This window comes from Mesoplodon bidens, assembly GCF_964165515.1.
Source record: "Mesoplodon bidens genome assembly, chromosome: 3".
Taxonomy (NCBI): Eukaryota; Metazoa; Chordata; class Mammalia; order Artiodactyla; family Ziphiidae; genus Mesoplodon; species Mesoplodon bidens.
The window spans coordinates 90432072-90452028 of record NC_138178.1 but is presented as its reverse complement, the minus strand read 5'-3'; the positions used below and the strand labels follow the sequence as shown (position 1 = coordinate 90452028).

Genomic DNA, 19957 nt, shown 5'->3' with positions numbered 1-19957 from the left:
TGAAAGAGAAATGAAGGAGACACTCCCATTTACCACTGCAACAAAAAGAAGAAAATACCTAGGAATAAACCTACCTAGGGAGACAAAAGACCTGCATGCAGAAAACTATAAGACACTGATGAAAGAAATTAAAGATGATACAAACAGATGGAGTGATACACCATGTTCTTGGACTGGAAGAATCAACATTGTGAAAATGACTCTACTACCCAAAGCAATCTACAGATTCAATGCAATCCCTATCAAACTACCAATGGCATTTTTCACAGAATTAGAACAAAAATGTCACAATTTGTATGAAACACAAAAGACTCTGAATAGCCAAAGCAATCTTGAGAAAGAAAAATGGAGCTGGCAGAATCAGAGATAAACTCATGCACATATGGTCACCTTATCTTTGATAAAGGAACGAAGAATATACAATGGAGAAAAGACAGCATCTTCAATAAGTGGTGTTGGGAAAACTGGACAGCTACATGTAAAAGAATGAAATTAGAACGTCCCTAACACTGTACACAAAAATAAACTCATTGGGCTTCCCTGGTGGCGCAGTGGTTGAGAGTCCGCCTGCCGATGCAGGGGACACGGGTTCGTGCCCTGGTCTGGGAAGATCCCACATGCCGCGGAGCGGCTGGGCCCGTGAGCCATGGCTGGTGAGCCTGCGCGTCCGGAGCCTGTGCTTCGCAACGGGAGAGGCCACAACAATGAGAGGCCCACATACCGCAGCAAAAAAAAAAAAAAAAAAAAAAAAAAAAATAAACTCATAATGGGATAAAGACCTAAATGTAAAGTCAGACACTATAAAACTCTTAGAGAAAAGCATAGGCAGAACCCTCTATGACATAAATCACAGCAAGATCCTTTTTGACCCACCTCCTAGAGAAATGGAAATAAAAACAAAAATAAACAAATGAGACCTAATGAAACTTAAAAGCTTTTGCACAGCAAAGGAAACAATAAACAAGACAAATAGACAACCCTCAGAATGGGTGAAAATATTTGCAAACGAAGCAACTGACAAAGGATTAATCTCCAAAATATACAAGCATCTCATGCAGCTCAATATCAAAAAAATAAGCAACCCAATCCAAAAATGGCAGAAGACCTAAATAGACATTTCTCCAAAGAAGATATACAGATTGCCAACAAACACATGAAAGGATGCTCAACATCACTAATCATTACAGAAATGCAAATCAAAAGTACAATGAGGTATCACCTCACACTGGTCAGAATGGCCATCATCAAAAATCTACAAACAGTAAATGCTGGAGAGGGTGTGGAGAAAAGGGAACCCTCTTGCACTGCTGATGGGAATGTAAATTGATACAGCCACTATGGAGAACAGTATGGACGTTCCTTAAAAAACTAAAAATAGAACTACCACATGACCCAGCAATTCCACTACTGAGCATATACCCAGAGAAAACCATAATTCAAAAAGAGTCATGTACCACAATGTTCATTGCAGCACTATTTACAATAGCCAGGACATGGAAGCAACCTAAGTGTCCATCAACAGATGAACGGATAAAGAAGATGTGACACATATATACAATAGAATATTACTCAGCCATAAAAATAAATGAAACTGAGTTATTTGTAGTGAGGTGGATGGACCTAGAGACTATCATACAGAGTAAAGTAAGTCAGAAAGAGAAAAACAAATACCATATGCTAACACATATATATGGCATCTAAAAAAATAATAATGATTCTGAAGAACCTAGGGCCAGGACAGGAATAAAGACGTAGACATAGAGAGTGGACCTGAGGACACGGGGAGGGGGCAGGGTAAGCTGAAACGAAGTGAGAGAGTGGCATGGATATATATACACTACCAAATGTGAAATAGCTAGCTAGTGGGAAGCAGCTGCATATAGCACAGGGAGATTAGCTCGGTGCTTTGTGACCAACTAGAAAGGTGGGATAGGGAGGGAGGGAGGAAGACGCAAGAGGTAGGGGATATGGGGATATGTGTATACGTATAGCTGATTCACTTTGTTATACAGCAGCAACAATGTAAAGCAATTATACTCCAATAAAGATGTTAAAAAATAATAATAAAATTTAAAAAGAAAAAACAAAAACAACCCACAACAACAACCCACAAACCAATGTGCAGAAACAGGCAAGTGAAACACAGACAATAGGAATTTAAAATCTAACCAGAATAAGTCTTTGAAAATTCCAGAACAGGAGACATCGAAGCTATCTGGTAACTTACAAAGTATCATCTTCATGTTTATTGGGTAATACCCACAGGCCAAACTTTACAGTTTACATTCTGTAAAAGTCACATGAGAGCCTTAAACCAGAGTGCTGCTTGAAAATGACATCTTTGGTTATATTTCACTGAACCTTATAATCTTAGGAGGTTTAAACATCTTAATCTTAAACACGATTCACATAGAGATGTCGTAAGGCTTTGTAATTCCTATTTATGCTTAGTTTATTTCACAGCTTATAGCAATTATAATAGATCATAGTTGGAACTGAATTATAATCAGAAAATATTATTCTAATATATTAAATAAAGCTGAAAGTTTAGCATAAATAAGAGTTTGTATGGCTGGTAGCCCAGATTAGGATTTGTTTTAGCATGTGACATGGACCCCAAAATATAACACATCAAAAAGAAGTAGAGCTAGGTATAGAATCACAAAGAATATGTAACATATCAGTGTTTACTAGTATAACTTATCTAAAACTGTATTTATTACTGTTTTCAAAAATAGTTATCTTTTACTAGCTAGGTAACTGGAAAGGTATATAATCACAAAGAATATGTAACATATCAGTATTTACTAGTATAACTTATCTAAAACTGTATTTATTACTGTTTTCAAAAATAGTTATCTTTTACTAGCTAGGTAACTGGAAAGGTATATAATCACAAAGAATATGTAACATATCAGTATTTACTAGTATAACTTATCTAAAACTGTATTTATTACTGTTTTCAAAAATAGTTGTCTTTTACTAGCTAGGTAACTGGAAAACTCTAAAGAACATACTCTTTGAAAAGACTTACAGCTAAATTTCAATTTACTTAGCAGATAAAATGTTTTTTGTTTTTGAACTCCCAGTTGGCACCAACTACATAAGATATTCAACATATATACATTTTTATTTCCTTCATTTTTTGTCATAACTTAAGTGAGAAATTAAAAAATTCAGGTGAATAAGCTTTACGTTGAAAAATAGTTTTTTAAGAAATATTTTACTTATTTATTTAGGCTGCATGGGGTCTTAGTTGCGGCATGCATGTGGGATCTAGTTTCCCGACCAGGGATCGAACCTGGGCCCCACGCATTGGGAGCTCCGAGTCTTACCCACTGGACTACCAGGGAAGTCCCAAAGAATATTCTTTTTTTTTTTTTTTTTGCGGTACGCGGGCCTCTCACTGTTGTGGCCTCTCCCGTTGTGGAGCACAGGCTCCGGACGCGCAGGCTCAGCGGCCATGGCTCACAGGCCCAGCCGCTCCGCAGCATGTGGGATCTTCCCAGACCGGGACACGAACCCGTGTCCCCTGCATCGGCAGGCGGACTCTCAACCACTGCGCCACCAGGGAAGCCCCTGAAGAATATTCTTAAATGATGCTGGTGATCATGGTGCTCTGGGTAGAAAATGGCTTTGCTGCTGAACATTACATAGAACATATGGTACGTAGATAATATTTGAAATCTTGCTACTCTTTCCCTATATTTCGGCCCCAAACTCCAAGGCAGATAAAGAAAAGAAAAAAGGTAAAGGGAGGAGAAGACCTTTTGGTGACTAGGGTAGCCGTGAGACCAACCAGTCACAGAAACTTCCAAGGGGGCTCTACAAGAGCTTGCTGCATCCATTTATGCTGTTATGGCCCTAAAATTGTACAATAGGGTACACTAGAGGCCAGAAAACTTTTTCTATAAAGGGACAGATAGTAAATATCTTATATTTGTCACAACTACTCAATTTTGCCACTGCAGCATGAGAGAGCAGCCATGGTTGAATGTGTGTGGATATGTTCAGTGAGTTTATTTACAGACACTGAAATTTAAAGTTTACATAATTTTCACCTCATGAAATATTGTTATTCTGATTTTTTAACCATTAAAAAAATGAGAAAACCACCCTCAGCTCTTTGGGCCATACAAACAGGCTGTGGCAGAAGGGCCTGTGAGGCGTGCCGCCGACCCCTGGTCTGCACCGTTGGAGGCTCCTCAGGTCGCCGCGCTCACACTTCCTGGTGGTCCTCACCAAACTCACTCCCGCTAGGGCTTCTTTCTTTCCTGTCTGCCACTGTTGCTGGGGCTGCAGGGACATTAAAAGTGACTGATATAAAAAGTAAAGTTTCTTTTAATCTCTCTTTTATCCTATCTGGAAGTTTTTTTTCAGGTTTATTTCTTAAACATCTAAAAGGCATTACAATCAGAGATTCTGCAACTAGATAGGGGGACTTCCCTGGTGGCTCAGTGGTTAAGAATCTGCCTGCCAAGGTAGGGGACACGGGTTCGAGCCCTGGTCTGGGAAGATCCCACATGCCGCGGAGCAACTAAGCCCATGCGCCACAACTACTGAGCCTGCACTCTAGAGCCCGCGAGCCACAACTACTGAGCCTGCATGCCAGAACTACTGAAGCCCGCGTGCCTAGAGCCCATGCTCCGCAACAAGAGAAGCCACTGCAATGAGAAGCCTGCGCACTGCAACGAAGAGTAGCCCCCACTTGCCCCAACTAGAGAAAGCCCACGGGCAGCAATGAAGACCCAACGCAGCCAAAAAATAAATAAATTAAATTAATTAATTAAAAATAAATAAATAAAACGAGATAGGTTAAAATCTATTTTCCAATGCTTTTCTTTCTAAGAAGATTTTCTTTTAAGGCCCATTATGATTATTTATTCAATTTAAAAAACCTAGAAATTTAATTTAAGGCAAAGTACACTTTCAGTTTTTAATAAACCACATGGCAAAACAATACTTTATTTAATAAATGTATAGGAAATTACAATTTGAAAATTGCAAATACAGTACATATACATATACTGTACTTTGATCTTAAATTACATGGACAAACTCCAGCTTCAAAATCTTTCTAAAATCAACCATTATGCAAAATACCTGGTTTCTGAAGGTGTATATGGAAAAGTATATACAATTTCTTAAACTGTGATATGGCTTACTTATTAACATACATTTATTTAGAGAAGCATAAGCTTTCCAAATATACATTATTTTTCAGGTGCAAAGCTGACATACTGGCACATTTCAATTTTGTGTTGCAGTTATTTCGTAGTATACTTAATTGCAATATTTAAATTGACACTGTCACAGGTTTAACTGGGAAAGTCTCCATAAATGTTTTCCAATCTTACCAAAAATCAGAAAATGTTTGTTGGTCCTCACCGCATGACTGGAAGAACGGGTTAAACCTTTTGTAAGCAAGAATTCAATGATAGGCTGGCCCAAATGTGTAACCCAGCTGCACACACAATTCAACACCGAGGAACTCTCACAATTCTCTCCAATTTGTGTGCTCCTATCAACATCACAATAAATATCCCTGGCTAGCGATCTGTTAACATAAATCTGAAGCCCTGTCTGGTGGGATTCACAGGATAGATCTGTAGCCAGGGTTTGCAAATGCTATTTTGGTTAGAGAGACATTAAGCCTAATCATCAATTTGGGGATCAGGCTGGCCTCCCCTCAACACAGCATATAGCGAGGTGCCACTATTCATTTGTGACTAATACCCAACAGGCTCAAAAGTGAAGCTTGGTTCAAAGACAAACTGAACCCAATGAACTAATCTTGTATCTATGAACACATTCTATAACTTTAAATTTACTGTATGTAAGGTAGAGGCAACAGCAAAAGTGCCTAAAACCTTATTCCAAAGGGGCTCAAATTCCGTCAGAACGCCTTATTCATTACGGTGAACCAACTAATATAAACACATAAGAAGACAATAAATTTAACTAATTGTGCTTGTTTCAGAAGTGAATTCTTCTCTCTTCTATAGTAAGAGTGGTAGTTTGAGAAACACGACCCCGAGTCTTATCAGCAGTGATCTTGGCTTGCTGTTTGTTGTATAGTTCATCCACTTCTACCACACTTACTCTGTAGAGCTCAGCATGCAGAGAAATCTGGATCAGGAACAACCAGCTGTTTAAAAAAAGGTTCTTCCCTACCCAGAAACACATTTATAAGTGGTGCTTTGTCTCTGGAAGATGGTTTTTCCTCACATTAAAATGAAAGGGAAGCTCAAGTATCTGATCCTGCCTGAGTCTCTCCTGGGAAAATTCTACTAAAGACAAACACTGTTGGTGAGGACACCTGGGTCCAAGAGACAGAACCAGAACACTGAGACTCCTAAGAGCAGAAAACTAGTTTTAGAAAGTGGGAACAAAGCACCCAAACTTGAAAACAGTAAAATAAGAAATCCAGTGATTTGGCAAATAAATACTGACGGGAGCTGCAAGTTGTGAAAATCTGAGCTCACATTACACAAGAAATAGCTAATGGAAAATGTATGGAGGAATTACAAGCTCTACTGGTTCTGCATTTCAAAGCCTTCTGAAATATGCCTTATTCAACTGCATTCCCCACATTATATTTCTAAAGCAGCCTGGTCATTAATGAAACGATAGGTCTTTTTCCTAAAATAAATCAAAATGCTGCATCTGGCCAGAGCTTGTGAAACACAGGTTATATACACAAGTAACTGATTATTTGCAAATGTTAACTGAAATACATTGCAATGAAGAACTGCCCAGTTTTTATGTTGTGATGTTTTCCCTGTGCAAAATTAACAATGCTTGGTATTTACACAAACAGCCACTGCCTTTCCCAGGACAATGGAAAGCCCTTTCTGAGGGCTGGCTGAGGAGTGTAACTTAGGGCTGTAACTAAGCGGGTGAAGGACAGATCAGCTGTGCAGTTCCTGGTCGTATCTGCTAAGTTCACATCCCTCTCTCTGGGTCTTGTGAAGTTACAAAAAGTTAAATATATCAATCCTCAAATCTTACAGACCCAGTGGAGTACAAGTACAAAGTCTATAGTCTTTGCTACAAAAAGCAAAGCACAGGAAACTTCATGTGTACCTCACTTTAAGGAGAACACTATAATTAAAATTTACAAAAGTTTTCAGTGTTTCTGCATTTTACAAGAGGATCCTTTCAATACTCAAATGGATTTTAGACTGTTTCATCAAATAACTTTCCAAGGAATGGGTCATTATGAAAAGCCATATATAGCTATTTAAGATAAAGGAAAGTTTACAAGAAACAAGCTCCGTAGATATGAGGAACAATTTGCAAATATGGGAAAATCCATTAGCATAATTAGCATATATAACGCATATTCTTTTCATTTCTCTTGCTAGGTACTCAAAGTCCATAAATACCCAGATGTCCACTGAAATGCCTCTCATTTATTCTTACTTGCCCTCTGTCTTTTAATTTTATATTTATTTTGATTTAAACAGTTTATATGCTACTGAAATTTTTGAAAAATTCAAAGCATTATTTTAAATAGATTCACAATAAGAATCCCATAAAGTGAATTTTCAATTCAACTCAACAGACACTGGGTTTTATTAGGAGCCATTAATCCTCATCAACCCTTTTATTGGATACCATCAACTCAATAAATTTTTAGGTAAATCTAGGTTTTATCTTAGGTTTATTACATAGTAAGTTTCTTGGTAGGAAGATGAAATCTGTTTCCTATTCTTCATTTATATCAGAAGTCAACTGCATGCCCACCTGGGATTTCAGTTCACAACTTGTCTAGTACACTCTACTCTGATTCTGAGGAGTCAAAGAACCATATCCATTCTCGGGATAAGAAACTGTTCCTCTTGAAAATGGATTTCTAATGTGCATAAAGATAATCTCAAAACCAACAGCTGCAAAATGAAACATGAATATTCACAGCTGCCTCTTTAACACAATTGTTACCAATTAGTTGCATTCGCTCTGAAAACTTTTATGCTTAGCCTCCCTACAACACAGATTTCATGTCCATCCCCATTCCCCTGCTTTAAAAGACACACACACAAGGTCAAAAACCCTTGAAAATTTTGTTTTCTCAAGAGTAGTATCTTGCCCCAATCCCTCTGGGAATTTCTGTTATGGTATTATTATTGGAAAAACCTCAGAATTACATCCTAGGGTTTCTGGAGTCCATGGAGAATCCCTAACCCATATCATCCAGCCAAAATTCTCTGGAGGAATGTGGTTAATCTACACATGAGAGGTGAAGGGCGTACTGAACCTTAGCTTCCCAGAGTTTTACCCTGAAAGGGCTCACACAGATTAACTGGTATGGAAGCAGAAAGGAAGCAAGGTACCAAGCAAACTTTCTGTACAAAAGGTAAGGCAGTTCTTAAAAGGACAGAGGATCATTGTTTACCTTTTGCAGTCTCTTGCTGTTCTTAAAATAATTCCATGAACAACAAGTGATTTCGGGAAGACTTAAATCTGAAACTCCACACCCCATGCTCACTCCTATATTTTGTTTTAAATTATCATATAGTAATTTGAGTTTATGATTAACTTCTGCTATTCAGAATAATATTGAAAATATTTCCTAAACAATTTAATGACAGTGACCACAATATGTAAAGATTTGGTTCTGATAAGGTTACAGATAACCAAAAATGCTAACTTTGAGATTCAAAACCCTGTAACGTCTGGGAAAAGTTGATTACAAATTGTTAACAGTAAGATTAAGACTTATGTGTGAAATCAAACATTTCTGAAACTCTAGGAATACATGCTTATTCCACTCTCTGGATAATTAGTAGTACTTTCTGAAATCTGCTGAGAAATAATTTTGGTAAAAAGAGAGCTGGGTGTCGAATTCCAGAAGCTGGGTTCAAGATTACATAATAAAAAAATTCAGTTTTCCAGCACTGGCTTGATATAAAATGGCCTTTAAAAAGGATTTTTAAATGCAAATACTGAATTCTTGATGCTTCCTTTAAGACATGTACTGTCATAATTAATGAAGTATGGTCTTGGATTGTCTTCTATGAGGTATCTGTAGAGTCATGTCTCATTCTGTAAACAGTGTTTTAGAAACATCTTCATCTGAAAATCATGGTGAAGTCTCATTTTGCCATTAAACAGAAAGTAGCACTGTCAGGCTAGAGTGACTGTTTTGAGAGACCGGTGCTTGATACTGACACAGCTGTCAGGGATTCCATTTCTCATTTAGGTGTGCATTTATTGCTCTTACATCTGTGACTGCAGGATAAATAAGGCGGTAGTCCCCCAAATGTATACAATTAGGGACTGGAACTCTGACAGTTTGCACAAGTTCTGTCCACTTCTTGCCTATAACTCTGAAGCTGAATAGTACATTTATACATGCCAAACGTGTTCAATAATACATGCTTTGCTTTGGACTGTACTTCCTCCCATTTAGATGAACTTCCAGGAACTGCAAGGTCAAGAAAATATCATTACTATTCATTATATACAGTTACACATTAGTGAACAAGACAAAGGGCAAAAACAATCTTACTATACTGTGAACCGATTTTTTATTAGTTTGATTTCTACCCTCTTGAAGCTATTCTGTTAGAGAAGTATTTCAGTTTACAAAGCCAGAATGACTTCTCATTATTCCAATCTCTCTATTCCACTCTTGGGTAGAGAAAAAATACTAGACATCAATTACAAGTCTTTCATCTTTTGTAGTTTTTAAAATAAACAATATGCATGTATTATTTTGATAAAAAAATAAAAAGCATCAATCTGTGAAATGATTTAAAGAAATAAAAACATAGAGTTTAGCTTTTCTTATATAGAAAAAACATGGTAAATATACTTTGTGCCTTTTATCTGAAGGTAAAAAATCAACTTGTAATATCTCATCAAAGAGATCGAAAATTATTGCTCTGCCAACAGTAAATTGACCTGCAACTCACGTTTTGAAAAGCCTCACCCTTCCCTTAAAACATATCTTTCCAGCAGAAAAGTCTTCCTATTTAATCATAAGCACAGATGTTTAATTCCAAAGATAGAAGTCCACCAACCCCAGCATTCACCGTCAGCAACATACTTAGCTGTATGTGTACTATGGCAGTAGGTTTTCCTGAAGTGAGAGACCAGATATTTAAATCTTCCACTGAATATACATCTTCTATTTTCATCAAAGCTTCTTTGATATAGTCTACATTCAAATGGCTTGGTACACCTATTCAGAATGTATCATTTATAATAAAGGTTATTTTGAGAAAAAATTTATATATTACTAATAGGACATTTAAAAAAAAGAAACCAAATGGCTTTACCAAATTCAGTTTAAATGAGCACTTTAAAATATATTAAAACTTTAAGATAAACTATGCACACATATAGCAGGATATATACAAGAGGTTAATAAATACTTTAAAAATGTTCATTCTCACTAGAAAGAAATGTCACTCAAACCAGACGACTTCATCTAATAAACAAGCTAGGATAGACAAAAAAGAAAAACGAACATACAATAAAGATAAACCTACTTCTGAGAACTTATAGTTAAATGCTTATACTTAATATCAGTAAGGCAGGGATGTTGGAAATAGAATAGCAAGTTAAATGGGAATTACAGACTTAATAAATAAATTACTAAACATAACTGTATTAAGAATCATGAGCTGCATTCTTGTCCTAGGTCCACAGTTTACTAGCAGCATGACCTTAATGAAGTTATGTTACCCCGCTGAGCCTCAATTTTCTTGTTGGTAAATGGGAATAATAATGTCTGCCTTGCCTACTTTTCTTGGCTATTATAAGGATCAAATGGGTAATAGATGGGAGAGTGCATTGACTCTCACATGTTTTTTACATGTAAGGTGGTATTATAGACTAATAAGTATCAGTAAAAAGAAAGACATGGCTCCTACCCTGGAGTATTCCTGCCCCCCACCAACAGCCCCAATCTGATTTAGGGAAATAATAAACCCACAGTGGGGATATTAGAGATCTTACCTTCTAGTATGATAACTACTGTGTCCCATATGATTCGAAAGGTTGTAAAAGCCACAAGTAATGAAAACACATACGTACAGATGGGATCAGCAATCTTGTATTCTGGCTGAAAGATGACAGATCAAAATTGTGTGATTAAATACAGACAGTCATAAAACAGTCTGTAAAGCAAAGCAAGACATACTCTGTCCCCTGTTCTTTAGCAGGACTGGAGCACATCTTTAAAACTTGGATAATGCCAATTGAGAAACGTCTTCACTCTTTCCTAGACTGTTTAAATGCCTTTCTTTGTGAAACCTATTGTATTTCCAGAAGTTTAGTCATTTGTTCCACCGTTTTCCTCTGTGCTTTCTCTAAATCTTCCACCCAGAACCGTAGACTATCAGAGCTGGAAGGAGTTTTAGCAGCCATCCATCTGGTCTAAGCCCCTCATATTAAAGAGGAGGGAACTCAAGTTTAGAGTTGAGGGACCTGCTCAAGGTCAAAGCATTAAAGGCAGAGCCAAGACTAGAACTCAGGTCTCTGGATTTCCACTCCAGTGCACATTCCAGTACCTAGCAGTTGAGTGACAAGGCTTAGAATTGAGTTCTTCAGTGAAGGCACCACCAAAGCCAACAGATAAGTTACCCCGTGAGGCTGATACTATTGTGTTTGGTGCTAATAAAAGAGATATACTGATAGTTCAAGTATGCTTGCATAATGCAAAATGAATAGGACTGGCACTGGTGTCTAGTATACTGGTAAGACAGTCACCTTTAGTTTTAATGTTGAAATTAAATATATATTTTAAAATAAAAAAAACTAGCAATCATGTTACCTTGAATCGTATGATGTATGCAGCTATTAGCACACCAACACTCTGTACCAGATCCCCCAAGGCATGTACAAATGCAGCTCTCACTGCCAAGCTATCCTGCCCATGGTTCTGTCCACAACTAGAACCTGTGATAGGAGAATTTGAAGGCAGGGAGTGGGAATGGGCATGATGGTGACCAGATTGGTTCAATAGCAACCCCATTCTGTTAAAAATAAAAGAAAAGATTATTATTCTTCTTAATATTATTGACAGAAATATTTGTTCCTAATCAGACACCAATGAGGCAACATGGAACTCGTTCATTTAATAAATATTTGAGCACCTATTATGTATCAGGTACTGTTCTAGGTGTTGGGGTCAAAACAGTGATAAGACAGACATATCCCTATCCCTATGGAACTTATGTTCTTGTAGAGAGGGCAGAGAATTAACAAATAAATACATAATGTACTGGTGGGCAATGCGAATGCTTTGAAGAAAAGTAAAGCATCGCAAGGAGGTGGAGAGTGATGGGGAGTGATCAGAAAAGGCCTCACTAAGATTCTGAGTAGAGACTTGAATGAAGTCCGGAAGCAAATGGTGGTGGAAGAGTGTTCTAGGCAGAAGGAACACCAGGGCGAAGGCCCTAAGATGAAAATGTGCTATATGTGTATGTGCTTAAAAACGCAAGACAGCCATGGTGGCTAGAATAAAGTGAGCAAGAGTGTTGGGAGATGAGTTGGAGGGGCGGCTATGGTAAAAACTTTTGATTTTATTCTAAGTATGAATGGAGGCCACTAGCACAGGGATTGGCATGGTCTGTAGACCACAGTTGGCTCACTGCCTGTTTTTATAAGTAAAGTGTTTTTTTTTTGGTAAATAAAGTATTATTGGAACACAGCCATGCTCATTTGTTTACATACTGAATGTGGGTGCTTTTGTTCTGTAGCCGCAAAGTTAAGTAGCTGCCAAAGAGGCTGTATGGCTCTCAAAGCCTAAAATATTTATTATCTGACCCTTTACAGAAAAAGATTACTGACCCCTGGTCCAAATGATTAGGTATGTAACTTAAAGATTTTGTAGTTTTTAGGAAAAAAAGTTGGTAGTTACAAAAAAATCTTATTAAAATAAAAATATTATAAAAGTTAAAAAAAACCTTTGTCCTACTTAAATTCCTGATTGTTAGGCAAACTTCAGTATACCTGAGCAAACCCATGAGAAATTTGTAATTCAAATAGTGTTTTATTAACATTTAGAAGAAAAATTAATGTACTACATTAACTTTAAAATACATTAAAATATCACTGCATGCTACTGAATGCATACATAATAGTCTCTAAGTTCACAGTACTTGAAAATATTCATGTGAAAACAATATAGAGTATATGATACTATAATGGTGGATACATGTCATTATAAATTTGTCCAAACTCATAGAATGAGTTTAACACCTTGAAGTGTTAAAGAAGAGAGTTAGTGAAGAGAGAACCTTCAAGTGAACTATGGACTCTGTGCTATAATGATGTGTCAGTGTAGGCTCATGGTTTGTAACGACTGTACCACTCTGGTGGGGGATATGATAACCGGGGAGGCTATGCATGTGGGGGGGGCAGGGTATATATGGGAGAGCTCTGTGCCTTCCGCACAAGTTTGCTGTGAATCTAAAACTGCTTTAAAAAATAAAGCCTATTAAAATTTTTTTAAAAATAGAGCTTACATCATATTAACTGCAACTCCAACAGCTGCGGTAATGAGCATTATATCTCCATTTATTTCATATTTCATATGGATAGTTCTTTGGACAGCTTCATATAGGAGGAATCCCATAAGTATATACACCAACAGCACACTAATCATAGCTGACAATACCTCTGGAGGGAAAAATATAAAAAATAAATATATTTGCAGAATGGTCATTATACTTCATATATACAAAATACTGTACAATCTCTTATTTATATCTTCTTTCCTCTAAGGAGATAAAAGCACTACATTATTTTTGTTATATTATTTTTCCTACTTAAAAAGTGATTAGTAGTTTGCTTTGGATCCTCCACTAATTCACTCCCACTACTCCCTGCCTTCTCCTTATCTCTTTAGGGTCAAATTATGTATATTTACAGACTATACATGTGATAAAAAAATGAAAAAACTGAGAAAAAAAATTGTAACATACTTGACCACAGGCTAATTTCCCCATAGACGAGTATACTTACAAATCAATAAAAAAGTGAACAACCCGTAAGAAAAATGGGTAAAGGACACAAATAGTAATACACAGAAAATAAACAGAAATGGCCAATTTATCAAAATCAATCATAATACAAGAAATTCAAATAAGAATTCCTTTTTGCCCCTTACTAAATGGGCAAAGATTAAAAAGTTTGATAACAGCCATAGTTAGCAAGGATATACTGGTGGAAGTATAAAATAGAACTATCTTTTTGGAGAGCAGTTAGTAAAACTAATAAAATTTTATAATGCATATATTCCTTATATTCTAAAAATCTATCCGGTAGAAACACATCCAAATGTATGCAAAGATATCTACAAGGTTTTTTACTGTAGCTTTGTCTGTAGCATAAAAAAAGATCTGGAGACATCTTAAATGCCCACCAATGAGGAACTTAATGGGTAAATTATGGTATATACATATAGTGGGATACCATAGAGTCATATATATAAATATGTATTTTTTAAAAATTGAAGTATAGTTGATTTACAATATCATGTTAGTTTCAGGTGTACAGTACAGTGATATATATATATTCTTCTTCAGATTCTCTTCCCTTATAGGTTATTACAAAATATTGAGTATAGTTCCCTGTGCTATACAGTAGGTCCTTGTTGGTTCATTTATATTTAAAAAAAAGAAAAAAAATCAGGCAAATTGATAATCACAAGAAAGATAGACGAGAAAATGTTATACCTGGGAAGTGAGACTAAGAGTTTGGGGAATTTATTTTTCACTTTATTCTTTTTGGTAATGCTTGAAAAGTTTTAAGTTTTTACTATAAACACATTTACCTTTAGACTAAAGAAAAACAAACCCATTTTTTAAGGTATGTATGAATGCACTTTGACTCAGGAATTCCTTTTCCAGGAGTGATATACACACTCTTGCCAACTGAGCTGCACATGTGCAAAATGAGGTATGTTATGAAGCTATTTATCAAACATTGTATATAATAGCAAACAATTAAAAAAAGTGATTAGTAGGGGCCTTGTAACATGGAATACTATGCAGCTTGGAAAAAAATTAGGCTCTTTATGTTCTGATAAGGAGTCATCTTCAAAATGTGAAAAAAGAAAAGTATACAACAGTATATATGGTATGTTAGCATTTGTGCAAAAAGAAGAAAGAGAATATATAAATAATGATCTGTACATGCAAACTCTGGAAGAATATACAAAATACTGATAAAAACTGATTATGAGGAAAATGGGTGGCTAGGAGACAGGGATGACTTTGCACTATATATGCTTTTCTACCATGTGAGTTTTCTACCATGTGAGTATGAAGTAGAAATAATTTTATATCTTTTCAAAATAATAAAAATAGGGCAATGTACATTTTAAAATAATTATTATATAAAACTAGTGTTGACACTCAAAACAATAATAGCAAGAAAATACACAAATTTTTTTTCTTTAAAGAAACCAGATATTAAACTTTTAAGTGTTAAAAGTTAAAACAATCTGGAAAATTGTTATCTGGGTCAACTCATTGCTCAAAGTTTAAAGGCAGTTCAAGTATATTGGACTATGATACATTTCTATTCCATCTCATAAATCACAACACAGAAAAACTAGCAGTAAAAAGTTTTTTCCCAAAGACATTTCATTAATGTAGCCAAAATCCTAATAAAATTCTGTGCATCAGCGGGTACTAGAATAAGACAAAAAACATACAACTCCTATTCAAAACCATGATTCATGTATTCCTGACATACTAATTATCATACTTCATAGGAGACACAGGCTTGAAGAAGATAGAGGAAAAAACCCCAACTGAAATATACAAAGCTGTGGAGAGACTACCATATCAAGTCTAGACTCTAAGCCCCTAAGGATATAACCAAGTTACATTCCACGTCACATTTACTGTAGCATTCAGCAGAAAGGCTGGCATGTAGCATGTACTCATATATTTATGGATGGCTCTGTAGACTAAAGTTAGTTAGGCTGAGCAAGGGAAGAGAAAGGGGTATATATATACAATTAAGAAGGTTAAGCTAAATATGAACAATAATTATTTACTAAATCCCCCAAAACAAGAATAGGTTAAAAGAAAAGAATTAAGCCAAATAGGGACTTCCCTGGTAGCGCAGTGGTTAAGAATCCGCCTGCCAATGCAGGAGACATGGGTTGGAGCCCTGGTAGGGGAAGATCCCAAATGCCGCGGAGTGACTAAGCCCATGCGCCACAACTACTGAGCCTGCGCTCTGCTCTAGAGCCCGTGAACCACAACTACTGAGCCCACGTGCCACAACTACTGAGCCCGCACGCCTAGAGCCTGTGCTCCGCAACAAAGAGAAACCACAGCAATGAGAAGCCCGCGCACCGCAACAAAGAGTAGCCCCCGCTTGCAGCAAATAGAGAAAGCCCGTGTGCAGCAACGAAGACACAACGGAGACAAAACAAAAACAAAAACAAAAACAAAAAAAACCACATAAATAAATTAAAAAGAAAAAGAAGCCAAATATAAGACTGAAAACACATGGAATTTCTTGTCTTAAGTTATAACGGCTGATGGCAACATATACATATATAAATAATATAAAGAAAGAAGAAATAATTTAAAAATTTTGAACTGTAAAATCTCATGTACTAATGGTAGGCTCCTCATTTTACTCATGAAGAAAGAGAACTTTAATTCTCTTTAATATTGGTATGTAAAAAATATCAATCCTTCTCAAACTCTTCTGAAAAAAAAAAAAAGAGAACTCTAACCCTGTGTCAAGCTTGAAGCTAGCTAGCAATTAGGACACCATAGTTTTAAAGGTGCCTTAATCAAATTTTTAATATGAAATTATAAAGCAATATACTTTATAAAGATTAACAGCTATACAAGTTAATGACAGAGAGATGTGATTGCTTATGGAAATCTAAAACCAATAATTAAAATTTTCAAAGCCCCTTGTAATTAGGTTGGCCATACTTTCCAGTTTTCCCAGATAGTTCCAATTTATGCCTGTTATCCTGGCATAATTGTTAAAAGTGTCCCATTTAACTCTCAAAAGTGTCCTAGTTTGGATGATAAGATATATTGTTACCCTAGTAGGTCTGCCAGATAACATAGCGGATGCCCAGTTAAATCTTCATTTCAGATAAACAACTAATTTTTTCCATATAAGTATGTCCCCTGCAATATTTCAGACATACTGTCATCCTGAGAGAGAGAGAGGGAGAGCAAGCTAAATCTGGCAACACCCACATCCCAGTGATAGTTTTCCTAAACACTGAAAATGATCTTTCTGTGAACTCTCAGATAAGGCAAAATCACATTCAAAATAAAGTAAAATGAAAGTCAAACTAAGGCATAAACAAAGCTCTTGACAAGGAGGATTCCCACCCTTAGAAGGCCCTAGGTCCCTGCAGCTGAAATCTCAGTTTTCCACCACACAGTTTTCACCCATGTGAGTAGCACAAAGGATCCTAATGCCTGCCCATAGCCAAGAGTAAGGGAATTCAACTGATTCCTAGAAATTCCCAAAATGACATATTAGGATATTGTTATCAAAGATATGCCTTATTCAGCAATTAATAGGAATATGCCTCATATCTAGTTTCCCTGGTGAAAAGCAAAGACATTCATCTGTTATTTTTTTATTCTAATGACCTGTCAAAATGTCTTCTGAACAGAATACTGATAAATGCAAAAGCAAAAAAACTCAAAATTTTAAGTAGATTTTTAGGGCTGAGATTTATAATTGAGAAGTATAAGGCACAGTAATACCATATAGCTAAAATTCCTAATAGTAGTTGTATGATCATTCTGATAAAATGAACAAAAAGCTCTTTCACTGTGAATAAATTAAACTTTGGTGAAATATCATGAGTAGAACTAATTAGTGTTTGAATTTTTTTCATAGTATTTTAAATATGATGGAATGCAGATAAATATAGGCAGGATTTTTTTTCTCCCACAACGTTTAAGAGAGAAGGAAGCTTTCAATCAACAACCAAATTATGACTTGCTCCAGTCTTCTCATTCTTGCCCTGTTGCCCTGGGTTGGTATCTGGTCACATAACATACAGTAAAATTTTTCAAGATGAAAGGAGTGCACGACAGGTGGATTTTTCATTTTCTAAAGGAGACCCAGGAACTTTCATAAATGAAACGCTGGATTTCTGTGAAAGTTCCTACCATATTCATTTTGGACAAACTTGACTAAATGGAAATTTAGCATAAATGAAAAACTTGACATAGATTTTTATGGAAATTCTAGAAACCTATTAGTATAGTAGTTCTAACATATTTTGCTATTTTATTCTACACACAAATAATTATATCACTCCACCTGGCTGAACTGTAGCATTGGAGGATGGAGTAAGATGAATGAATATGTGTTTTTTGTTATAACATCACCTGGGTCTTTTTATTCAGCTGAAATATAAACAAATGTTTATAGTCAATGATATAATAAAGACCAAAATATACAGTGAATTTCGCATACAGAGAATAAACAGTTTTGATTTGAATGGCTAATAAATAGTAAGAGCAAAAATTAAATGGGAGAAAACACAGATGATTATCAAGTTTTGATAGGATAAAATATGAAAAATGTTTATTGCACATTTTAACACATCTATAAATTGCCAAAACTAGAGGTTTTCAAGGTTCATATGAAGAATATTGAGTCCTTCTCTGACATCCTGTTATTCTCCATCATAGTACCTTATTCTTTCTCTTCACAGCATTTAACACAGTTTATGATTATGTTGTGCTTATGTACATATTTACTGCCTGTCTCCCCACCCTATAACTTTACACATTCATTCAACAGGTAACTTTTGAGCACCTACTCAGTGAACGAGTAACAATCTGCTTCAACTATGTAAACCACACTCAACTCAAGCATATTTGCTTTTTTATGCGTGCTGCCTAGATGTACTGGCCTATCGTAACTGTTCTCTTTGCTAATGCTATGATGCCAATAATGTGTATTTCCCTTAAATTATTATTAACACTTGTCTTTCTATTGCCTCATAGTAAACATCTAAAGTTCAGGTTTCAGAGGTCTATAAAAATGAACAGGGAAGGAAAGTGGAGACATATTCTCTCTTCTACTTCCTTTTTGCTATTTCCCTTTCCTACATTCTTGTAAAAGCAGATAGGAAGGAGAAAAGAAGGAAATCAGTGAGCTGTACTGGATTTGCCTAGGACCTCCAAACTATTGATAGTATTTTAATTTCACCTCATCCACAGATGAGGATGCACTCAGGATAAAGACATCATACAGGATTTCAGGGGCCCACTGTTGCCACCAGAATGCTAACCTAGACTGCAAAGTTTGTCTTTGGATCCTCTCACCTCCTACTCTGAATCACCTCCTGTTTCCTGCCTTCATACCATTCCCTATAGCCCACACTCAAGGTGCCCAGTGTGCTCCAGTTGACTTTTGGCTATCCAGTGTTGACCACCTCACTCGTGTCTTACTCCTGCCTCAGTAAAAATTCCCATTTCTAGCATGTACCTATTCTTTTCCTATAGACGTTCATGTGATATGAAATAACTCTAAGATGTGAGTATAACTAATAGGCATAACTCTTGTCAGGGGTGGGAGGAAGTTGTTAAACTGAATCACTAGGGAGAAGGGTTGTGGGTTTTTTTTGCTGCACGTGGGGGAAGAGATTTTTTTAGCTGAATACTTTCTGTTCCTTTAGTAAGTATCAGGAGGAAAATAACAAACTACGTAGAACTCGCATTATAACCATATACCTACCTCAGGGCAACCATCATCTAGTGAGATCTGCCAAGGTCTTTGTGCAGTAGAATGACACACACTGCTACTGAAGATGCCCGCTCTGTCACTTCATCATTAACCTAGGCTGATGATTTTATTACCAAAGTAAATCTTGCTTTTTATTTCAAATACAGACAACTCTTACTTACTTACTACGGTCCTTTCACATGGTCACTATCTTTATCTAATCCATGCAGACTCTTCAGCCCAAGAACTGGAATAG

General features: G+C 36.2%; 1 protein-coding gene across 3 annotated transcripts in view; it reads right to left on the bottom strand.

Moving 5' to 3' along the window:
• Positions 1-4517: 4517 nt before the first annotated feature.
• Positions 4518-19957, bottom strand: part of SLC30A4 (solute carrier family 30 member 4) — a 30847-nt gene continuing 15407 nt past the window's right edge. Inside the window, exons 3-7 of one of the 3 annotated variants that reach the window (XM_081227189.1) lie at positions 13482-13635; positions 11786-11987; positions 10969-11074; positions 10055-10189; positions 4518-9430 (exon numbers count right to left, since the gene is read on the bottom strand). In XM_081227189.1, coding sequence (XP_081083315.1) covers positions 9276-9430; positions 10055-10189; positions 10969-11074; positions 11786-11987; positions 13482-13635 — 752 coding nt within the window. In that variant the 3' untranslated portion in view covers positions 4518-9275. The remainder of the gene's footprint in view (positions 9431-10054; positions 10190-10968; positions 11075-11785; positions 11988-13481; positions 13636-19957) is intronic. The other 2 variants (XM_081227187.1, XM_081227188.1) reach the window with 2 other exon arrangements.